Source organism: Drosophila gunungcola, chromosome 3R (genome assembly GCF_025200985.1).
Source record: "Drosophila gunungcola strain Sukarami chromosome 3R, Dgunungcola_SK_2, whole genome shotgun sequence".
NCBI lineage: Eukaryota > Metazoa > Arthropoda > Insecta > Diptera > Drosophilidae > Drosophila > Drosophila gunungcola.
This window is the reverse complement of record NC_069139.1, coordinates 2,101,744-2,123,594: the sequence shown is the minus strand read 5'-3', so window position 1 is coordinate 2,123,594 and position 21,851 is coordinate 2,101,744. Positions and strand designations below refer to the sequence as shown.

Genomic DNA, 21,851 nt, shown 5'->3' with positions numbered 1-21,851 from the left:
TTTATTAAAAAATTTTCATGATTTTCTTTTATAAAATGTAATTCTAAGATCTAGTTATGTTTTTGAAATATATATAATAAAATCAACTCATAATGATTTGATACAAATTTCTTTGTGATTGCTTACTCTTCGATATTTGTAACGATTCAAAAATATTATTTCAATTTTGGCGCCATCAGTATGCAACTGACTGCACTCCAATATATATATGGTCTGGTCACACTGCACGCCTACTCGCGAGCAAAGTGATGTGTAAAAAAAAATCGCTCACGTGCCCACATCTTAAATTATTGATAACGGGATTTCCCCTTAAATTCATGGATTTTTCATAAGTTAAAGGTAAAATTAAGGTGAAAAGTTTAAGTGTTTCTTTTTTTTTGAATTTCGCAAACTTTTTTGTATAAATTTGCAATTGTATATAAAACGAGCTTCAAAAATTTATAATGTGTATGAAATATTTTTATTATTATTATTATTAAAATCCCCCTCTTTATTTGCTCATTGTTATTTTTCCACAGTCTATATAAGATGTTCCTCTTTTAATCGTTTAAAACTTAGCGCGCATTTTAATTTAAAGATTTTTTAGTGCAAATTCAATGGTTGGCTTGAATTCACTTTAATAATTTGGTCACACTGTTTCCACTACACATTTGACAAAATTTCAACAAAAAGGTATAAATGCAACAGCAAAAGCATCGCTATCGCTTGAAATATGAGTCGAAAGGGAACGCGAGATCAAAATGACATATCGCTGATCATTGGGACGCTACCAAAACGTCTTCAAAACAAAATCGCGGCCAGCTGCAGCCACGCAGCAAAAGCCACAGCAACAACAACAACGGCGGAGGAGACAGAGAATGCTGAAAATGCGGAGCCAGTTGCTCCAAGGCCAGGTGAGTCTTCCATACATATATACAAAGTTAATGCGTCACATCTGTAGCATTATACGATTTCACCACTCGTTGTAGTAACTATTCTGAGCAACGCAGCTGCAGGTGCAGGAAAAGCGCAGCCACATCCCGTTTTGGTTACCAGCGGGAGCGGAAAAGTGCCGCGGGAATGCGGAATTCCAGGCATCCTGCGGGTGGCCACCTCCGTGGCGTCCGGCGGAAAGGCCAACGGACAAGGACAAGGCAAATCATCCGGACACAATGCCCGCCGCAGGGGTCGCAATCATCATCCCGGCAAGGAGAAGGAGCATGCTCCTCCGCAGTCGCCAGTGACGCGCACCCGCTTGACCACCGAGCATCCGGATTGGTTTGAGCCGCTCCTAAACCTACCCCATGCTAAGAACATTGTTCAATTGTACGATCAGCTAATGGTGCTTCATCAGAGAAATCTTATACTAATAGTAAGTATATACCATATATCATATGAAACACTTCCCTAATCTTTAAAATCCGCCTTAGAACTGGAAGAACTTTTGCTATATTCATGACCAGCTGCAGGATGCCTTCAAGCAGCTTTTGCTGGAGCAGCTTAAGTTTGTCTGCGAGCACAAGGTGGATGCCTTCTTTTGGAAATTGCTCTTTTACAATGTGCGGGATTACCTTAAGCGACAGCAAACGGATCAGGCGCATGCCCATATCTTGCTGCTAATTGAACAAGCCACCAAATTTTACCGCCTGGTCTACGACAAACTGATGGCCAAATGTGCGTCTTCGTCGCGCTGCGAGAGTGCCCTTAAAGTGGTGGCCCAGCGGCTGCTCATCTGTCTGGGCGACCTGTCGCGCTACCGGGTGAATCATGTCAAGGCTACGGACTACCTGGAGGCGGCTAGATACTATCAACGTGCTCAGGAACTTGTGCCTGGAAATGGAGCACCTTACAACCAACTGGCAGTCATTTCCATTTATCATGTAGGGATCATTTATATCACATTTAACACTTTTAAATACCAATCATATACCTATTTCTCCTGCAGCACAAGCGTTTCGATGCCGTCTACTACTATGTACGCAGTTTGCTGACTTCCAACTCGATACAGACGGCCAAGGAAAGCCTGCTGGATCTGTTTGACGAGATTCGGCGCAAGTACGAGGAGACCGAAATTAAGCAATCGCCCATGCATTATGCAGCACCGAAAACCCAAAAGTCGAAGCCAATGCGCAAGGAGGTCTGGATATATCCAGACGGAATTCGACGACTGCATCGCACCGATGACAAGGGTATCAAGGCGAAGGGCAACAAGGCCACATTGGCCGAGGTAAATCGCTACGAAGAGATGGCCTCGGAGGAGTTGTTGCCGCGCATCGTGTCCCTTTATCTGTACTTGATAGGAAAGCTTTACACAGGCACAGAGTGAGTTTATCGAGGGTTTCAGATTCAAATCAATTCCGTGAAAGTGAAAGTTGAAAACCTGTATTAACACATAACTTTAAAATCATCTACAGTGTGGACTCGTTATATCCGCTGCTGAGAAAACTGCAGATCCAAATGGAAGCCGCCGTCAAGCACGACAACCTGTTGACACGCTCCAAACTGCTGAAAATAGTGGCACTGAACCTGTTCGTTGTGGAGCACAACAAGCGGAAGAGTATGATTGATAAGCCTAATCACGGTTAAAATAAAATTAATGGCTTGTTTTTCTACAGCGTCACGTCGCGAGATGCGTTATCACAGCTTCAATTTTGCCAATTCATTCTTTGGACTCATGCTGAAAAAAACAAACCAGCTAATGGCCGGGTTTGTGGAGGCCTCTACAAACATCCAGTGTCTTCCAGAAGAAGAGTATGAAACCCCAATGCTGACTCTAGGTTTGGTTTACTAATTTGCTCTTTATTTTAGCTTTACTAGTGTCAACACATATCTGCAGTATGTAAAGGTTTATGTGCATTGGCTAAGCATTAACATTGAGATATGGGAACCGGTCAGAACAGAAGAGTAAGTACTGATTATCGTCCTTACCAACGAACTACAATGAATTCTCGATTCCCACAGACACTCGTTCATCGATTGCTGGGCAGAGCTATCAACCCTTTTTGAGTACATTGAATGTGTGCTGGGAAAGCAGAAGCTGGAGAAGAAAGAAATTCTTTTGGATGAAGAGTTTGCCCTGAGCGGCTTTAATCCTTTGGGGCGTGAAACCATGGGCAAAGATTGCCTAAAGCGAGGACCAGAACGAGTTCAGTTCTTGGAGCGCTTGCGCAGGATTTCCCAGTTTCAGGAGTGCTATGCCCAGCATCAAGAGTCACTGCAGCAGCCACTGGATTCGAGCTTCACCATTGAGGATCTCAATGCAGCCATGAAGAATGCTCTGGAAAATTTCGATGCCGAAAGTTGTGGTCTAGTGACAAAAGCGCCAAAGATACAGTGCCAAATAGTTGAGGAGTCGTTGTGTCCTTCCACCGACGCCGATGTTTCCCAGCTGTGCAAGTTGAAGAAGGAGCTGGAGGCCAAGGCCAAGGTTAAGCAGATATGCACCACCAGACTGGAGGAGATCCTCAAGTTCGTAGATACCAAAATCTACATTGAGGTTCGTCCGCGCTACCTTCTACCCGATACCAACTGCTTCATTGACTGTCTGGAAGACTTTGAGAAACTGTCTATGGAGTTCAAGCGCTACACTCTCATCATACCGCTGACGGTCGTCAAGGAATTGGATGGCCTCTCCAAGGGCGTTAAGCTGGACTCTTATAGGAGCTCCAAGCAGACGCAGCGCATCCACCACTTTGACGAGGTGTCGTCGCGGGCCAAAAAGTCACTTGAGTTCATCAAGTCGGCTAAGAGTAATGTGAAGTAAGCAATTGTTGATTTCGTTTTGCTTATTTCTGATTACAGCTTTAATGGCGATTAGCTAATTTTGTAGTCTAGCCTGGGTTATACTTTGATTTAAAGTATACAGCTGATAATATAATTTGCAGTTCTATAATTGTTTTTGTTAAAGTCATTGTTGTTCTGGAGATATTACCCATCCATTTTTATGTCATGCTTATCAAACTCTTTTTTTTAGGTGTGCTACCACAAAGGGCTCGTTTGTCAATGCTTCGGTATTTGCATTGGTGGAGGAGGAGTATCTTTCCAATGATGACAAAATTCTGGCAACGGCTGTGGCAGTATCTAAAACAGCTAAATCCGAACAGTGTACAGGTAAATATACATTAAATTTGATTTTGAAACCAGTTCTAAGCAAAAAGCGCTTTTCAGATGGCAAGTGTTTCATTCAAACGGAACTAGTACTCATTACCACCGATCGTAATTTAAGAGTCAAGGCATTAAGTCGGAATTTGGCAGTCAGCGCGTTGGATGAGTTTCTGCAGTGGGCCAAGGATTGTCGCGAATCAACCTGAAAGATGAGTTATATTGCAAGTGGACCGGCTAACAATGTAAATGGACTTGCCCATCGCCCAGCTGTGCGGTGCGGAGCGAGTCCGAGCTATTATATTACCTACATTATACACAAATGACGACTATGTATGTCGGGGTCGGCAGATTCAGACACATTCGCTGGATACGCGGACACGTACACAACGTGGGTTCCCAAATGGACTAGACACGGGTACACAGGCGTGGATGATCTGGTGTTTCCCTCCGCGGTGATGCTTTTTTGAAGCACATCACGTTGGCTTCCACTTATCTAATTTGTCCTTTCTTACCACTTCAAATGTACATTTTGTGACCTTCGAAAAATTAAATAATTTTGGATTGTTCAAACGATTTTGTTTTGGTGTATGGCAATATCTAATCAAAGAATGTCGGAAAGCTTTAACAGATTCAGCTGTTTTCCGATTTATAAGGCAGTTTTTAATAGTTTTTAAATGGAGAAAAATTGGTTTATATTTTATCTCTATATTACAACCATCACAAAATGAACTTACCATTATAACATGGCAGTTTAAGAGATGAAATAGTCTTTATTTATTGCATCAGTGTTTAGTTTATTGGAAACTAGTTAAACGGTGTTCATTACATATAGATTGTGTTGCTTTGCACTTGGTATCCTAAATATGCTCTCTTTGATGTAGAAATATAAAATCTATGCAGTATATGCAAATCTAACAATCACATTCGATTAAAATCTAACATTATAAGCGACAGATAAAACAGACATCAACAACAACAACTACAGCTCGCTGATCATTTTACTATTTATCATTGGGCTTCAGCGTCGACATCGGCATTGAATGCCCAAAACCCGACACGAAATTGGTTTAGTGATTTTTTAAATCAAATATTTCACGCAGCAAGGGCTCCACCTGGGATGGGTTAACATTCAAATAGACATTAATTATGAACTTGTTCAGACGCTCCACGTCTGAAATCTTTTGGATAAGCTTGATAAACGCGTTTCTCGCCTCACAGCCAGAATAAACACTCTCCAGATATCTTCGCAGAAGATAATAGTAGGAATTCTGTGGGTTAATTTGATTGTAATTTAAATGTGAACAAAATGGAAAGACTATACTCATACCTGTTCCAATCTAATCACGTCTTTGTGTATCACTCGTGACCGAGCCGAGGTAAACAGGACAATGGCGCACATGATCAGGATAATGTTCTCGTCCATGCGCCACTTTTCGTCGAAAGTGGTGATGAACTTCTGGTGCTCCTCGTAGATATTGCCCTCGGCGAACTTGAGCAGGTCAGTGCGTATGTTGCCCATGTTCTCTTTGGTGTGGGGTACCTGTAAATCACATATCACATCAGATTAAGAATAACCCAATCGAATGGCCAGACTTCTCATCGAAAAATACCTTCCAGGCGTCGCGATCGTCGTCGTAAATCATGGCCGAGCGCATTATCATCATTTCTGTGCAGCCACCTTTGAGCAGGGCCACCTGGTCCTCCTGGCACATGTCACGGAATGCTGTAATCTTTTTAGCCATCTTGATAAGCCGCTTGATGGCCACCGCCGTCAGGTTGATCAGCTGCAAGAGCTTTGGGTTGTGGCGAGTGTCGTCGGGCTGTGAGGTTGACAAAACAAACACAGGTGGCCATTACTATTATCTGCACTATCGTAAAGGCTTCTCCCTGGAAGGTGACTCAATCGAGCACCGCTTATCATAGCGCCCAACACCTGGCTGTGCTCCATATTCCGTCAAATCTGTATCGTTTTTCCTAATTAACAATACCGAAATGTGCTAATTGCGATGAGGCGCAAACGGTAAACAGTCTATGGCGACAATAAACGGCCAAATCGACGGTTGGAGACTCATGAGCGCCTGCTGGTGCTCTTGATAATGGTTGATAGTGTCACATTTGGCACAGCCAGAGGCTGATAAAGCCACTGTCTGCCCTGCTCTTGGCAGACCAGACGCTCTGATTGCCTAAAAGCTAGGGTGGCTCGATTTGTTAGACGACAATTCGGCGAATTACGAATGAGTCACGTTTGGATAACTGTAAAACATTTGACCAGGGGAATCCAAGGACTAGTGGAAATGTTGACACATTAAAGCAAAATGTTATAAATAAGTCTTGGTTCATAGTTTAAGGTCAATTTAGGTAAACAAAGTAAAGTGGCATAAAAATTCGAAAAAAAGCACACCAAAAGGCTGAAACATTTCCATTCCAACCTCAAGGAACATTGACTTATGAAGTTCTATAAACTTTTTTCCTGAACCAAGACTCTTGGTCACCCCATTGAAAGTGGTGTTTACATTTGGGTGAGACGCACTGCTGGGACCACAGAAATGGCTGGCTGAGACACACTGGCCCACAGGCCATCATCAAGATACGCATACTGAATCACCGATTGGCCACAAACTGCCAGGTGCCGAAAGTACATACACTGCGATTAGATAAGCTGGTGGTGTTGGAGCTATAAATGAAAGAACGATGGACTTATGCCGTCGGCTAGGTTGCCTTACCTTAATGCGATCGTCGCCCATCATAAGGACGCTGAGGTCCTCGTCCACGGGATCGTAGAGAGCCTCGCAGGCCACACGCAGCTCCCGCAGCTTATTCTGCTCTGCCTCGTTCAGTTCGCGGTCCATTTGCAGGCTGGATGGGGCGCAGATGGGCTGTTGCAGGTGCCGCTGCTGGCTGGTATTTCCGGCAGCATTGCAGCCGCCATTGCCGTTCGTCATGTAGGACATCTCCTCCTTGACCCGCGAGGCCGAGTGCTGCAGGCTGTTGAAGGCCTGGTACTCAATGCGGATCACCTCCGACAGCACGGACTCGATCGAGTTGATGCTAAAGTCGCTGTCCAGGCTGGGCTCGTCGTTGTAGTTGGTCTGCATGAAGGTCTTCAGGTCGAAGTCCGGCGAGTTGGCTAGATAAGGCAATGGGTGGCTGCTCGAGCTTGTGCTGGGCTGCTCCATGGCACCTGGCGAGTGCTGGTACTGCAGGTCCACGGCGGCGTCATGTGGCGAAATGGGCGGGCTTCCATTGACCAGCATGCTCTGGATGACGGTGTCCACCCGCTCCGCCGGCGGAGGAGGCCTCACCGCTGGCTCCTTGGTGTCCAGCAGCAGTGGCTTGCGGTCCGCTGCAGCCAGCTGGGCTGCATTAGCTCCGCCGCCGCTTAGGATGCGGTTCAAGATGCGCAGTGCCTCTGCCGGAGTGTTCATAAACTTATTCATTATGTCTATGGCATCCTCCGGCGAGTGCATCAGGTTCTGCATGAACTCCACCACATCTGCCGGCGAGTCAACAATCTTCGAGATGATCTCCACGCCGTCCGTCGGACTGCTCATAAATTTTGTGAATACTATTAAATAAGAAACCATTAATAGGTTGTGCAACTATAATTGGAGTAGACTTACCTGTCAGCGCATTAAAGGGCGAGTTCATAAACTTGCTGATGATCTTAAGGGCGTCGCCTGCAACCAAATTAACAAAGATCAGAGGGGTTAAACAGAGAAGGCCAAGTGGAGCACCCACCTGGGTAGTCGATCAAGTGCGATACCAGCCTCAAGGCGTCCTTTTGCGAGCTGATCACCTTCTCCATGACCGAAATAGCCTCCTTCTGGGTGCGCATCAGCCGGTTGATGGCCTGCGAGGCCCTATCCGGATCGGACACGATCTGGTCGACGATCTTCTCGGCCGTCATCTGCAGCGGATTGATCTGTGTGGAGCTCGCTGTGTGTCCTCCGCTGGAGCTATTGTTTGCGCCACTGTCCGCTGAGCCGCAGCTCTGCGAGTCCTGCGAGCCAGAGTAGAGCTCCAGGTTGCTGCTGCTGCTGTCTGCAGGCGCCTTGTGGTCATCTGCGTCGTCGGCGTCACCCTCACCGCCATCTGTCCCGTTCTCCAAAAGGCGTCGCTTGGCCCGGTTTGTCTCGATCTTGCGCCTTTTGATCAGCTTGTCCTCCTCGGACATGATGTTCTCGCTCTTCATCCCGATGTCCAGGCACTTGCGCAGGCGGCATTTCTGGCAGAAGCGGCGTGTGACCACAGTGATGTCGCAGTTCTGGTTGAAGGGGCAGGTGAACTGTTTCTTGGCCAGCGCGTTGCGGCGGAAGAAGGCCTTGCAGCTCTCGCAGGTGACTGCATTGAAGTTGTAGCCCAGCGCCTTGTCCCCGCACACCGCGCAGTTCTTCGGCGGCGACATGTCGAGTGCTGCGGGGGCAGCTTTCAATTAGTGGGCCCTCTGATTGATTTTTTAATTGCCCTCCTGGTGTGGAACAGCTGGCGGAGAAGGAGGTGGTGGCACTGGGAGGTAGGTGGCTTGGTTTGTGATGGGTCAGGAACTCCGTAGAATCAAAACAGGTGCGGGTGCGACAGCATAGCAGTCAGTTAGTTTGTACCCACGTCAAACGCACGAGTCGCACGCAGAATTCGGCCGATCGCGTTATCACCACATATTTTAATGAATTGCTGTCCGTCCGAGCTCTCCAGCCCAATCCCAATAACAACAAGCCACGAGCCCGGGCGAATGGCAAAACGCAATTGTGAGCCATTCAGCGGAAGTGTGAGCTTACATGCACTGACCAAAACAACATAAATAAAATATAAAAATATTTAATTACATAAAAACTATTTGGTTTGCAACTTTTCCTTTCAAAATGCCTAATAATATAATATGCCTTAATCCCCATTGTTATAATATTTATTTTCAAGGTTTGTATATTTTGGGCCTCATGGTTGTAAATTCAAATTTCTATATATAAGTGTCAGCATTTTATAACCATGAAGTAAAACGTTTTCAAAACTAGTTAAAGAATTCCTTGTGGTGTTTAAAGTTTAATAATATAAAATATAAATAGCTTACTTCAATTGAATTAAATTAACATTGTATTGAAATATTCGTGACTTTTTTTCCAGTGAGCATTTATCGGTCATCGTCACTGCCTATCGATTTAACAATCAGAGCTTGCAGCCGGAGATTTTGCTAGAAAATAAAATAAAAATTAATCAATTAAAATGAACCGAGTGAAGACCACACAGTCCAAGACGGGGGAGATTATCGCCTACAGCGAGGGCGCCATCCGGAACAACATATCCGCCGTGGAGTATTGCCGGACATCGATGGCCGCCATTTCGGGCTGCGCTGCTGGTAATTGGCCCTAATTTGTGATCGGAACAGCTGAATTAACTTCCCCGCAATTTGCAGGTATTCTTGGACTGAGCGGAACCCTGGGCTTCCTATTCTACTTCCTGTCCGTGTTCGTGCTCTGGATCCTGGTGCTCCTCAAGTCGGGAACCCAGTGGCGCAAGTTCTTCATCAACCGCAGAAATCTGCTGACCAACCAGTTCATGGGCGGCCTTTGCACCTACGTGCTCTTCTGGACATTCCTCTACGGCATGGTTCACGTGTACTAGCACTAGCCCATTTGCAAAACACACAACACATATATAGCGAAATAAACATAGGATCTTTGGTTTAACACACAACCCATTTTCATCAGGTTTGTACCGCCGAGGCAACTGCTGCCGTTCCGGAGCAGTCGCACCACGGCGTTTTATTATGATCACAATCGAGCAAAATGTTGAGGATGGTCACCGGCACCTTGTCAACGATCATCTCGTGCACCTTGAGTATTTTGTACTTGACATTGTCCAGGCCCGTCTTGTGGTCCCGCTTGCGGGTCATCTCCTTCTGGTTGAAGCACTTTTGAGTGTCCCGCTTGCGATGATGGCGGTTGTGGATATGACTGAAGGGATAATAGTAGTAAATACACCTGTTATACTATTTACTGGAGATCTATTCTCACCTAAATGTATCGTTAGTGCCAGTCTTAATGTTCTGTGGCCGCGTCACCTGCAGTCCTGCATCCCGGATCCGCACGAAAAACTCGTCGTCCTCCAGTCCCCAGCCCCAGTACTGGTTGGACATGCCGTTCATCTGCTGGAAGTGCTCGCGCCGCACCAGCAGTATGCCACCCACGAAGTTCTCGTAGTGGTACTTCGGATGCAGCTTGGGTCCGGCAATGTGGAGCGGGCCCAGACTGCTGGGATACTCGTAGTGCAGATTGTCATTCAAGGGCAGCAGATCCACATCGTGCATGGCTATGTAGTCATACACATCGCTGGCAAATTGAAAGCCCACGTTGATGAGTGAGGCGCGATTGAAGCGGAACCTGTCCATCTGGTTCAGCACGAAGATGTGATGCGCCACGCCCTGGCGCCGCAGGAAGGCGGTCATGTGGGGCACGAACTGGAGGAGCTCCTCGAATCGATCCCGAAAGGGAACCAGCAGGGCCATCTTGTGCGCGGAGGCACCATGGTCATGGGGATGCTGGTGGAGCTTTTCTGCCAAGAGCTCCTTTTGCACAGCAACTCCTCCTCCGGTGCCCGTCAGCTTGGCCAGCGGATTGGACAACGGACAGACACAGTCTATAAAAAGAGCCATGGCTGGTCAGTATTTTTAGCCGGGTCTTCAAATTTCGCATACGCACCCGAGCCCAGGGGCATAAAACTGAGCACCGCAATCCCGCCCAGGCAGAAGGACAGGCCGCATACGAAGAGCCAGTTAATGGTGGATATATTCACCATTTGGAGGAGCCTATATATAGAGAAGTCCAGTGGTTAAAAAGGGTTCAGGCCATAAGCGGAAAATATCAAACACTTATTGGCAGCCGGCTAGAAGTGTGAACGTTGCTGAACTGTTTAAAAATACCACACATTGCAGAATGGAAACATCAAAGTCTTATACAGTATGGTGAGTAAAAAGAATCTTATTTTCAAAATAAATTTGTTTATCCAAAATATAAATGATTTATGATTGATGGATTATATACATAAATATTTCTTTAGCAGGAGTCGTTAGAAATACCAGTTTAAGCGTAAAATGACAACGGAAATATATATTTGTTTGTTGTTTAATGAGATATATTAAAAACTGGGCAATTATAGCTAGGCTCTATCTTTTACCCAGCAGCGAAGTGGTAAATGGGGTAAACCAATAACTTCTAACTAAAAAATATTGGATTAGATTTTCTGTGTTGTAAAGCAAAAAGCGATTTCATTGTATATTTTCCAAAAAATGTTTTGCCCCTTCATTTCGCTTATTACTTTTAATTACTTAACTTTCAATAGCAATTACTTACAAAATAAATAGTACCCATAATCTATCTCATTTAGCTTCAAAAAATATTCCCGTTATACATTTCAATAAAAAGCGTTGTATTTATTTATTAGATTACAAAGAATAGCTGCATATAAATTATGATAAGGTATGGAAACACAAGAGCTGTTCTTAAAAGACATATCAAATAAATAAGATCTAAATTAAAATTTATTTATTTATTTTTAAAATTAAATACTTAGGGCTACAACTATATTTAGAGATTATATAAATCTAATTGATGTTCGTATTCATTCGGCGTGGATGAGACGCTTCAAGATTACGGCGTATTGCTATAGCTCAAGTGACTGAAAATCCGGGCCTTTCGTTCTAATAAAGTATAATAGCCAGCGCGGCAGCTGGCGTTAAAAAATAATAGTTTACAAAGTTAACTCCTTCCCGCTCTGGGTGATTTTCAGTCAGTCGAGCAGTAGCCATAGCCGAACAGTGTGTTCCTTCTTTCGGTTCCGTATTTTTAGTTTCCGTTTCCGTTTTAGTTGATCTAAAATTCTATGTAGACTACACGGTTTGGCCACCTCATTTTCATTTCGAGGTGCAGCGGGCGAAGTACAAATTCAATCCGTTAAAAACTATGCAATTTGTGCGTTCGTTTGTAAAATTGCTATAAAACTAGTTCGTTCGTTTCTCCACTCTACACGTATTTTTTGTATATAAAAGTATAAAAGCTTGGAATAGTTCATAGAAGATACAGTTTCTCAACTCAACTCAACTCAATTTGATATTCAACTGGTCCGATCCGATCCGATTTGATCTAATCTGATCTGATTTGATTACAAATCGATCAATCGGGTTGTGTGCGCGTGTTACAGGCGGATTCCGTTGCTCTTGCAACAAAAGAAGACTAGAAGCAACAATTATACACAAAAATAATAATGTTTAAAATAAGGTGACTAAAATACTATAAAAGCGCATTGGAGAAGAGTGAGCCGCCGGACGGATACAGATTAGCAAGTTTAGAATCCGGTCCGGCGGGCGAATGCCGTGGCTTCGTAACGCCATTGATTGCGGTTGATCCGGATCCGGAATATATTCGCTATACATATGTGGTGTTTGTGTTTGGGTGCTTGATTGAGAGTCTCCTGAAAGCGATTGTATGGCGGGCACGGCGGACACACAATGAACGACCTTACAAGGCACGCGCTACGTCGGCTGCTATATGCTGTTGGCTATATGTCCTGTCACTAGGGTCACAAGCCCAAAATACTAGTACACATACAAATAAGTAATCGTTTTAAGTGAGCGCGTCTAAATTAATTGCACCTATACTATGTATACAGTACAATATCACTGGTTGCTTCGTCACCGTAACCTAATCCGAAACAAGTGGGCTGGCCGTAATCCAATTGAAAGGGTGCGAATGTGTGTCGGCAATCCCAAAATTAACACTATTGCATCTGGTCCTGGTTAACTATTGCTTTTGGCACCTATTCTATTTCGATTCCGATTTCGAGATTCTGTTTCTGGTTTCGGGCTATATAAGTGATCTCTATTGCTATTGCTGCTAGTTGGCGAGTGGTGCTATCTGGGCTGGTTGATTCTGGTTCTGGTTGTGGTTGTGGTTCGTCGGTTCGTGATTGTTGTCTGCAGTGCTTAAGAATTAGTTAAATTATATTTAGTGAGCATGGCTGGTGGTTCATCTCTTGCGTCCCGACACCACGGCGGCCATCACCTGCTGCATGGTGGGTTCGGGGACGCACTGCTGGGGATCGCACTTCATCTTGCCGTCGCCGCCGCAACTGAAATGGGTAAAAGTTATCCAGGTTAATGTTGAATCAGTTGACTTGGTGTTCTTTATAAGTGGGGTTTGAAAATCACCTTAATCTGTGCTCGACAAACATTTTAAATGAAAGCAAAGCAAAAGCAATACAATGTACATTACAAATAAAGCATGCTTTTGTTTCGACTTTAAAAGCAAACAATGTAAATTAAAAATAATGCATTGTTTGTTTTTCTTTGCTGTAAAAGCATGCTTTTGCTTCGACTATTTGAGTAAACAGTCGGGTCTTGCTTTACTGTCCAAAATCGGAAGCAATACTTCCGCTTTCGCTGATCTTACTTTGCTTGCACAGCAACAGCACTGTTAAAGCATTGAATCATTTTCAAACCCTGCTAGTTCCCTTTGCTTGTACTTACGTGCAGCTGATGCAGGGTCCGCTGGTGGACTCGATCTGCTCGCCCACGCGGTAGGATCGACCGTTGATCAGGCAGCCGGTGTGCTTCACCGCCTCGCCGTGCGAGTAGTGCAGGAAGTGGGGCGGCAGGGTGGTGCTGGTGGTGGTCGTGCTCGTGGTGATGTTCAACACGGCGGCCATCGAAACGGGGCACTCGTAGCGCGGACAGCAGAAGCCGGAGATGGGCTCCTCGTGGCAGCCGGCGATTGGCGGCGGACACGATTGCTGCAGGCAGATGATGTCGCTTCGGAAGCAGAAGCAGAAGTCGCATGGATCGTCACGTGGAATCTGCTGGGCGGACACGTACAGCTTGCCGGCATAGCGGCAAGTTCCGGGTCCGAAGACCTCCTCCTCATCGTACTCGTCCTCGTACTCGGGGGCGTGGCCGTGGCCGTAGGGCGGTGGAGTGATGGGCTGTTGCTGTTGGCTGGCCATCGTCGTCGTGGTCGCTGGAGCCTCTGTGGTGGTGCTGCTGGTGCTGGAACTACTCAATTTCTCGGTGGTGTTCTCTTCATCATCCTCCTCGCCCACTCGGTCATCAATGGCTGGCTTCTGAGTGGAACTACTGGGCAGGTGGGAGAACAGTGGGTGCACAGTGCTGGTGGTGACAGCCTCTTCACTTGGCTTAGTAATCTCAGAGACAACGGCGGGTACCTCAGGCTCTTCTTCGGTCTCCTTGCTCTCTTCCTCCTTTCCAGCTGCTTCCGTAACTGGAGCATGCTCCTCCTCAGACTCAACAGACTCTTCACCCTCCTCGGTGGAATCCAAGCTGGGCTTCACTACCGGCTCCGGAGTGGTCTTCTCGCCATCCGCCTCTGGCTGTTCCGTGGTCTTCTCAGGCACCTCCTTCTCTGGTTTTTGTTGTTCTGTGGGCTTTTCTGGCACCTCCTCCTCCAGTTCTGGTTGTTCCGTGGCCTTCTCTGGCACCTCCTCCTTTTCAATTTCTGGAGCTGCAGTCTCGGGCACAATCTCCGACTCTGTGACTGGAGATTCGGATGGAACGGCAGGAGCCGGAGTGGGTGGCTTCAGTTTGGCATCAGCCTTGGGCTCATCAGTAGTATCCTCGGCATCATCGACAGCTGGTTCTGTGCTCTCTTCACCAACATCCTCAGCAGCAGAAGGCTGCTCGGTGCTTGGCTCCACATCGGAAGCAACTGGAGCAACTGTAGCAGGAATCTTTTCATCATCCGTAGGAGCTGAAGTGGCTGGAATCTTCTCTTCATCCAAGGGAGCTGCTGTCGCTGAAATCTTGTCTTCATCCAAGGGAGCAGCAGTGGCTGTAGCCGTAGTTTCGTCAGCAGCCTGAGGAGCCACTGTGACTGGAATCTTATCTGCATCTTGAGGAGATTCAGTAGCATCCTGGGGAGCCTCTGAGCTTGGAGTCTTATCAGCATCCTGGGGAGCCTCTGAGCTTGGAGTCTTATCAGCATCCTGGGGAGCCTCTGAGCTTGGAGTCTTATCAGCATCCTGGGGAGCCTCTGAGCTTGGAGTCTTATCAGCATCCTGGGGAGTTTCTGTGATTGGAGTCTTATCAGCATCCTGGGGAGCCACGGTAACTGGAGTCTTGTCAGCATCCTGAGGAGACACAGTAATGGGAGACTGGTCTTCGTCCTCGGTGGATGTGGACGCAGACTCATCGGCGGCATGCGGGGCAATAGTCTGGGACATGACTTCTTCCATGGGCTTCGTGTCGATCTCCTCGGCAGAAGGAAGATCCACTGAAGGAGTGGTAGAATCAGCAGAAGAGTCAGCAGCTGGCAATGCAGGAGAAACTGTGCTGGATAACACTGGAGCCTCATCCTTTTCGGCAATGGGAGAATCGGTGGACACATCAATGCTGGTCTTGGAACCGTCCTGAGGAGCAAGAACTTCCATATCATCGACAATTGGTTGCACAGTGACGGCACCCTTTGAGTCATCTTCTTGGACAGCAGGCAAGGCTGGACTAGCATTGGTAGTGATATCAATATCCTCCTTCTCCTGAGAATGGGTGCTGGATTCTTCCTTGGCAGGACCAGATGTGGAAGCCTCATCGATGGGTCCAGAAGTGGCAGATACAGTCTCATCAATGGGTTGTTCATCAGATTTAGGCTTAGTTGTGGACTCCACTTCTTGTTCATCCAGTGCGGGTTCCTTTTCGGAAGGCTTGGGACTTTCAGCAGCAGGGGCGATTGTTGGTTTGATTTCATCTCCCTCCTCCTGAGATGGAGTAACATCTTCCTCCTTTTCGATATCTCCACCAGCAGCCAGATCGGGAACTTGGGTCGCAGACTCAGGTTTCTCCTTCTCGTCCATGGGTAGCTTGTCTTTAGAGTCGGGTGCCTTCTCTTTGGAAGGTGGTGCCACTTCCTTGGTGTCATCAACTCCTGCAGGAGAGGCAGTAGTGACCTCTGGAATCTCGTCTTCTTCGCTGGACGCAGAGGAAACCTTCTCTTCATCTGCGGCAACGGGAGCAATGGTTGGTTCAGCTGGCAGTTCGGTGGAGATTTCGGGAATCTTTTCAACTGGTGCCTGTGCCGTAGACGAGGGCTGTTTGTCTTCGGGCTGCTCATCAGCAGTTGCTTCAGTCGATGACGCGATTTCTTCGACCGATTCTGTAGATCCTTCCTCGGGACCATCAGTAGAAGTAGCCTGGGTTTCAAGCTTATCTTCTGGTGTATTAATCTTGGCTGGTGCCTCAGTTGATATCTCCTGTTCCGTGGGCTTCTCTTCTTCAGATGGCGGCTCTTCTCCAGTTGGTTTCTCCTCCTCAGCAAGTTTCTTTTCTCCAGTTGGTTTCTCTTCATCCGTTGGTTTCTCCTCCTCAGTAGGTTTCTTTTCTGCAGTTGGTTTCTCCTCCTCAGTTGGCCCTTCATCTTTCTCAGAGAAAGGCGCAACAGTGGTGGCTTCCTGATCGATTTCAACTGATGGAATAGAGGTGACAGCAGGTTCCATCTCACCAATGCTTGGTGCAGCACTGGTTTCGTCTTCCTTTGCAATATCGGCTTCATTGGAGGATTGCGGAATCTCAGCAAGTACCTCTCCGGGCAGTCTCTGGACAACCGGCACCTCATCAACGAACGTTGGTGCTGTAGTTTCAGTGGTTTCCTCCTCTGGAGTCTTGGCGGGAGCTTCAGGTTTTTCTTCTGCGACCTGAGGTGGCGTCTGATCCGTGGATGCTTCCTTATCTTGTTCCTCAGAGGAATCAGTAATGGGTGTAGGCGCTTCAGTTTCGGTTTCCTTTTCTACATCTTCGTCCGGCTTGGCAGTAGGAGCAGAAGTGGCAGTGGGTTCCTCATCGGGAGTGATACTACTTGAAGGAATCTTTTCACCAGCAGGAGCCACAGTTGTGGGAACTTCAGATTCAGGGATTTCCTTGCTCTCATCAGAGGCAGGAGCTCCAGTGGAGGGTTCAACAGACTCTTCCTTAGTAGGAGCAGCAGTGGTTTCACGATCGGTGTCAGGCTCGATCTCATTTTCAGCTGAAGTAGCTGTAGAGGTCTCGTCTTCAATGGGCTTTTGTCCATCATCAACTGGGCTCTCTGGTTTCTGTTCACCTTCGACTGGTTTCTGTTCAGCTTCATCCTTCGTTGGAGCAGGGGTTGTGGTTGCGGCAGAAAGTTCCACCTCTTCATCGCCAACCGGTAAGGCAACGGTGGTGACCTTTTCGGCCTCGACAGTTTGCTCGGTGCTTGGAGTCTTGTCCTCATCAGCAGATTCAGGGGCAGGAGCAGAAGCGGGAGCAGGAGTAGCAGCGCTCTTGATTTCATTGTCGGACTCTGAAGTCTCATCAGCGGTTTCCTTTTCACCCTCAACACTTGCTTCAGTGCTGATATCAGTCTCAGTAGAGGACTCTTCCTCGACTGGTTTCTCCTCTGGCTGTGTGGGTAGTTTATGTCCGTGCTCGGCTGGCTTATCAGTACTATCTTCACTTTCAATGGGCACAGAGGTGGCAAGAACGATATCTTCATCACCAGCAGTTTCCTTTTCGTCAGAAGCAGCACCCTTCGATGGAGAAACGGTTGTGAATTTATCAGATCCTTCAATCTCATCTCCAATAGGAGCACTGGTTGAAACTTCGGGAACCTTGTCAGACTCTGGTGCCTGGGTAGCTGGAGCTGGTTCCTCCGCCTCTGGTTTCTTGTCGGTATCAGAAGTTGGTAGTTCAGTAGAGGGCTCTGGCATCTCCTTCTCGGGTTGAGCAGTACTGGCAAGGACTTCGTCATCAGGAATTGGCTCTGGCTCAGTAGGAATCTTTTCATCGACCGGCTTGGGTGTTTCTTCAAAGGGAGCAACTGTGATGACCAGTTTGTCTTCAGTCTCCTTCTCGGCATCGTCGGCAAAGTGGGAGGGAGTTGAAGCCTCTGGCTGCTCCGTGGCCGCCACGAAATCATCGTCTGTCTTCTTCTCGTCCTCAGGCTTGGGTTCCTTATCAACTGGTTTCTTATCCTCGGATTCATCAACTGGTTTCTTGTCCTCGGATTCATCAATTGGTTTCTCATCCTCAACGGTTTCAGTGGAGGTTTCCACTGGTTTCTTATCAGTCCTAGCAGTGGTAGATTTAGCAACCTGGATAGGAACTGAGGTCACTGGCTGGATCTCTTCTTCATCGGGCTTGACATGAGAAAGAGGCTGTTCAGTAATGCCAGTAGGCATGATAACGTCCTTGGGAATTTCCTCGGTGCTGATCTCAGAGACATCCTCATCGATTTTGTCGTCGGGCTTGGCAGTGGAGTCCTGCTCTTTCTCGACGCTTTCAATGCTCTCATCGCAGTTGTAAGTGGGACAGCAACCATCCACAAGATCGGCAGCCACGGTGCATTTCTCCAGGTTCTCGGGCAACTTGCACTCCATCTGTTGGCAGGCCACGAGGCTGCTGACACATCTGCAGGACACATCGCAGGGAGCGGTGGCGGGTACAATGGTGTTGTTGGCATAGGTATTGCCCTCCACCAGGCAGTCACCTTCGCCTGGAATGACGGCGGGCAGATCCATGGCGGGCAGGGGCTGATCCTCGCTACTAGGCGGCTGGGTGGTCTTCTCCGACTCCTCGAAGTCGTTGCGATTGTCAACTGTGGCAGGACTGCTGGATGGAATAGGCTGGGGCACTTGTTTGGATGGCTCCTGTTCTTGGACAGAGGGTTCAGTCGCAGAGGGCTCATCTTCGGTAGAATCCTTATCTCCGGCAGGTGGCAGGTATACGGAGGTTGGCTTATCTGTGGCGGCTTCATCACTGGTCTCGGGCTGACTGGTAGGCACAATGTCAGATTTAGCCGGCAGTTCAGTGCCTGTCTGCGCAACATCCTCATCCTTCTGATCCTTGTCTGGCACCTCCTGTTTGTCAACGGGAGCACTAGTTGAGGACTCGATTTCGGCTGTTTCAGTTGAGGACTCCTCTTCCATCTTCTCGATGGCTGTGGTCTTGGCAGTTGTGCTCGTGACAGCATCATAGACTGGCAGATCTGTGGCATCCTCTTCAACCTCTCCGGATTCTTTGTCATCTTTCTCGGCAGTGGGTTCGGTAACTCCGGCTTCGTCCTTATCGCCAGCTCGTGCAGGTGCAACTGAAGTATCCTGGACACCTTCGGTCGAGGAGGCCATTGTTGGGGCACTTGTCCAGCTGGGCAGATCTCCCTCTTCCACTGGCAACTCGGTAGAGTCCTCAGCAGATGGGGGCTGCTCTCCCAAGGTCTTTGGTGTTGTGGCCTTAACAATCTCCTCTTCAGCACTGACATCTTCAGTTGGAATGGGTGTTCCAGAAATGGCTTCTCCCTCGGTCTCAGCAATTGGCGTTGTTGGTTTGGCCAAGTCCTCGACTTCTTCCGCTGGAGCATTCGTGGCAGAATCTGGTTCCTTCTCAGTTTTATCTCCGGTTTTGGGTGCTGAAGTGGTAGCTTTAATGATCTCCTCTTCGACGCTGACTTCTCCGGCAGGAGTGGTTGCCTTGATGATCTCTTCTTCGGCTTCGCTGCTGGCATCTCCGGCCGGTGTGGTTCCCTTGACGATCTCTTCTTCAGTTTCGCTGCTGGCTTCTCCGGCTGGAGTGGTATCCTTGACGATCTCCTCTTCAGCTTCGCTGCTGGATTCTGCGGCAGGAGTGGTCCCCTTGATGATTTCTTCTCCGGCAGGAGTGGTTCCCTTGACGATCTCCTCTTCTCCCTCACTGCTGGCTTCTTCGGCAGGTGTGGTTTCCTTAACAATCTCCTCTTCAACCTCACTGCTTGTTTCTCCTGCAGGAGTGGTGCCCTTGACGATGTCCTCTTCACCCTCACTGCTGGCTTCCTCTTGGGATTCGGTTGGCTTCGCTGGTTCCACATCATCGATGGCTGACGGAACTGGAGTGGGCTTGCCTGCCTCTTGTTCCTTACTCTCCTCGGGAGCTGATGTAGCTTCCTGTTCAGTTTCATCGCTTGCCGTCGGAGCTGAAGTGGGTTCGACTTCCTTGTCCTCTTCAGCGCTATCCTCTGGAGCCCCAGTGGGCTTGATTGCCTGCTCTTCTTCACCGCTTCCCTCAGCGGGCTTGAGTTCCTCCTCCTTTTCGTCGCTTGCCACTGGTGCGGTAGTGGGCTTCGCCTCCTCTTGAGTTTCCTCTGGAGCCGCTGTGACCTTGGCATCCTTCTCCTCTTCACCGCTTCCTTCCTCCAAAGAAGGCTCTCCGGCTGGCGTGGGCATAGCGACGTCCTCTTCTTCCGTTGGCACCGAGGTGGTGGCCTTGACCACTTCCTCCTCCGGACTGGCCTTGGCTGGAGCGGAAGTGCTGACCTCGATGAGTTCATCCTCAGTGACTTCCTGCTCGGGAATCTGAGCAGGCTTGGAATCTTCCTCTTCGCCGCTACCCTCGGGCTCTGGAGTGGTGACAATCTTGAGAATCTCCTCCTCGGCGATGGCTTCGGTGGACGATTCCTTGGGTTCCTCGGTAGACGATGGCACATCGATCCTGGAATCGGAGGCAATGCCAGCAGTAGAGGATTCGGGCTCGAAGGAGAAGTCCTTTTCGTCCGTGACGTGCACTGGAGCAACTGTGGTGGCCTTAAACTTCTCCTCCTCGTCTTCGTCCTCAATCTCACCGCTGCCCAGCTCCACGGAGGGAACATCGGTAGCGCTGTCCTTATCCTTATCCTGAACCTTCTCCTCGTCATCGATGTGCTCCTGCAGATCCACATCCTCCTTGGGAATCTCAGCATGGAGTCCCTTGGTCGGCACCGAAGTAACACTCTCCGCTGTGGTGACCTCAATAATTTCGGTGGTGGCACTATCGTCCTTGCAGACATAATTGCTCGGGCAGCACTGGCCCTCGGCAGCTGGCATGGCTTGACAGGACTTTCCATCGGCCCCTATCATGGGCATCTCGCATTCCTGAACGGCGCACACGATGTCTCCGCGCATGCAGTAGCAGTGCTCGCAGGCATTCTTGCCCCTCAGCGAGGCTCCATCAGCGTATACCTCGCCATCGTGGATGCAGTCGGTGGTGGTTGGTGGTGTCATGGTGCTTTCCAGGATGAATCCAGTTGTAGGGCGCACAGTGGTCGTTGTCGTAGTGGTTGACTGCTCCACAAAGTCCAGCTCGTTCTCATGGTCTGCAAAAGGAAATGTAATTTGTGAGTAAAGAACTTTTTTTTGTTAATAAGCGTAATGAATTTAAATAATGGAAATATAATATTATTACGCTTCAAATATTAATTTTTTTTTAGCTTGCTAGTAACTTACCGCAGCTATAGCGCACTGGGCAACAGGATCCCTTGTTGTAGATGGGCAGACAGCCGTCCACGTGCAGAGTGCACTCCTGCATGACGCACTTGGTTTGGTTGTTGATGCAGTAGCACAGTTCGCATGGCTTGTTGGGGTTCGATGGCACCTGGGCGCCCTCCGGGTAGAACTTCTCCTCGATGCTGCAGCCGAACTTCTCGGGGATGCTCAGCTCGGTACCGGGTTCGGGGGAATGGTAGGGCACATCCACGGGCACTGGATTAGAAGGAGAACAATTAGTGGTCAGGTCTGAAGAGAACGTACTCCTCTGCGAACTCACCTTCTGGGCAGGTGATGATGGGACAGCACTGGTCCTCCCGCTTCTCCACGATGCAGTCGTGGCCAATGGGCTTGGTGAAGGGGCAGACGCGCAGGTAGCACATCAGCATGCGGTTGTGGCAGGTGCAGTTCAGGCACGGCTCATTGGTCATGATGCGGTCGCCTTCTTGATAGTGCGCATAGTTGTAGTAGCAGCCCTCTAAAAGAATAGG

General features: G+C 48.1%; 5 protein-coding genes across 7 annotated transcripts in view; 2 read left to right on the top strand and 3 right to left on the bottom strand.

Moving 5' to 3' along the window:
- Positions 1-610: 610 nt before the first annotated feature.
- LOC128265805 (telomerase-binding protein EST1A) lies at positions 611-4,653 on the top strand. The gene is made up of 10 exons (XM_053002026.1): positions 611-893; positions 969-1,351; positions 1,410-1,859; positions 1,925-2,301; positions 2,394-2,536; positions 2,595-2,730; positions 2,788-2,883; positions 2,941-3,738; positions 3,953-4,089; positions 4,147-4,653. Exons 1-10 carry the CDS (start codon positions 713-715, stop codon positions 4,287-4,289), a joined length of 2,844 nt encoding a protein of 947 aa, XP_052857986.1. The 5' UTR covers positions 611-712; the 3' UTR covers positions 4,290-4,653.
- A 199-nt stretch (positions 4,654-4,852) lies between these two features.
- On the bottom strand, positions 4,853-8,804 carry LOC128265821 (nuclear hormone receptor HR96). Its single transcript, XM_053002036.1, has 6 exons — positions 7,822-8,804; positions 7,704-7,760; positions 6,807-7,648; positions 5,694-5,903; positions 5,411-5,623; positions 4,853-5,351 (listed from the first exon to the last, which is right to left on the bottom strand). Exons 1-6 carry the CDS (start codon positions 8,486-8,488, stop codon positions 5,151-5,153), a joined length of 2,190 nt encoding a protein of 729 aa, XP_052857996.1. The 5' UTR covers positions 8,489-8,804; the 3' UTR covers positions 4,853-5,150.
- Positions 8,805-9,214: 410 nt separating this feature from the next.
- On the top strand, positions 9,215-9,771 carry LOC128252524 (ER membrane protein complex subunit 6). Its single transcript, XM_052980302.1, has 2 exons — positions 9,215-9,433; positions 9,491-9,771. The coding sequence occupies exons 1-2, from the start codon at positions 9,301-9,303 to the stop codon at positions 9,697-9,699; spliced, it is 342 nt and encodes a 113-aa protein (XP_052836262.1). The 5' UTR covers positions 9,215-9,300; the 3' UTR covers positions 9,700-9,771.
- Positions 9,755-10,996, bottom strand: LOC128252523 (beta-1,4-galactosyltransferase 7). Of its 2 annotated transcripts, XM_052980301.1 has the most exons (4): positions 10,946-10,964; positions 10,776-10,882; positions 10,092-10,713; positions 9,755-10,031 (listed from the first exon to the last, which is right to left on the bottom strand). In XM_052980301.1, the coding sequence occupies exons 2-4, from the start codon at positions 10,870-10,872 to the stop codon at positions 9,782-9,784; spliced, it is 969 nt and encodes a 322-aa protein (XP_052836261.1). In that variant the 5' UTR covers positions 10,873-10,882; positions 10,946-10,964; the 3' UTR covers positions 9,755-9,781. The 2 variants fall into 2 exon arrangements, with proteins under 2 accessions (XP_052836261.1, XP_052836260.1); XM_052980300.1 differs by having other exon boundaries at positions 10,776-10,996.
- A 1,913-nt stretch (positions 10,997-12,909) lies between these two features.
- The window catches only part of LOC128252522 (titin), a 36,564-nt gene continuing 27,622 nt past the window's right edge, over positions 12,910-21,851 (bottom strand). The window contains exons 4-7 of one of the 2 annotated variants that reach the window (XM_052980298.1): positions 21,641-21,838; positions 21,322-21,576; positions 13,598-21,191; positions 12,910-13,200 (exon numbers count right to left, since the gene is read on the bottom strand). In XM_052980298.1, the coding sequence (XP_052836258.1) occupies positions 13,098-13,200; positions 13,598-21,191; positions 21,322-21,576; positions 21,641-21,838 (8,150 nt within the window). In that variant the 3' untranslated portion in view covers positions 12,910-13,097. The remainder of the gene's footprint in view (positions 13,201-13,597; positions 21,192-21,321; positions 21,577-21,640; positions 21,839-21,851) is intronic. The other variant, XM_052980299.1, reaches the window with a different exon arrangement.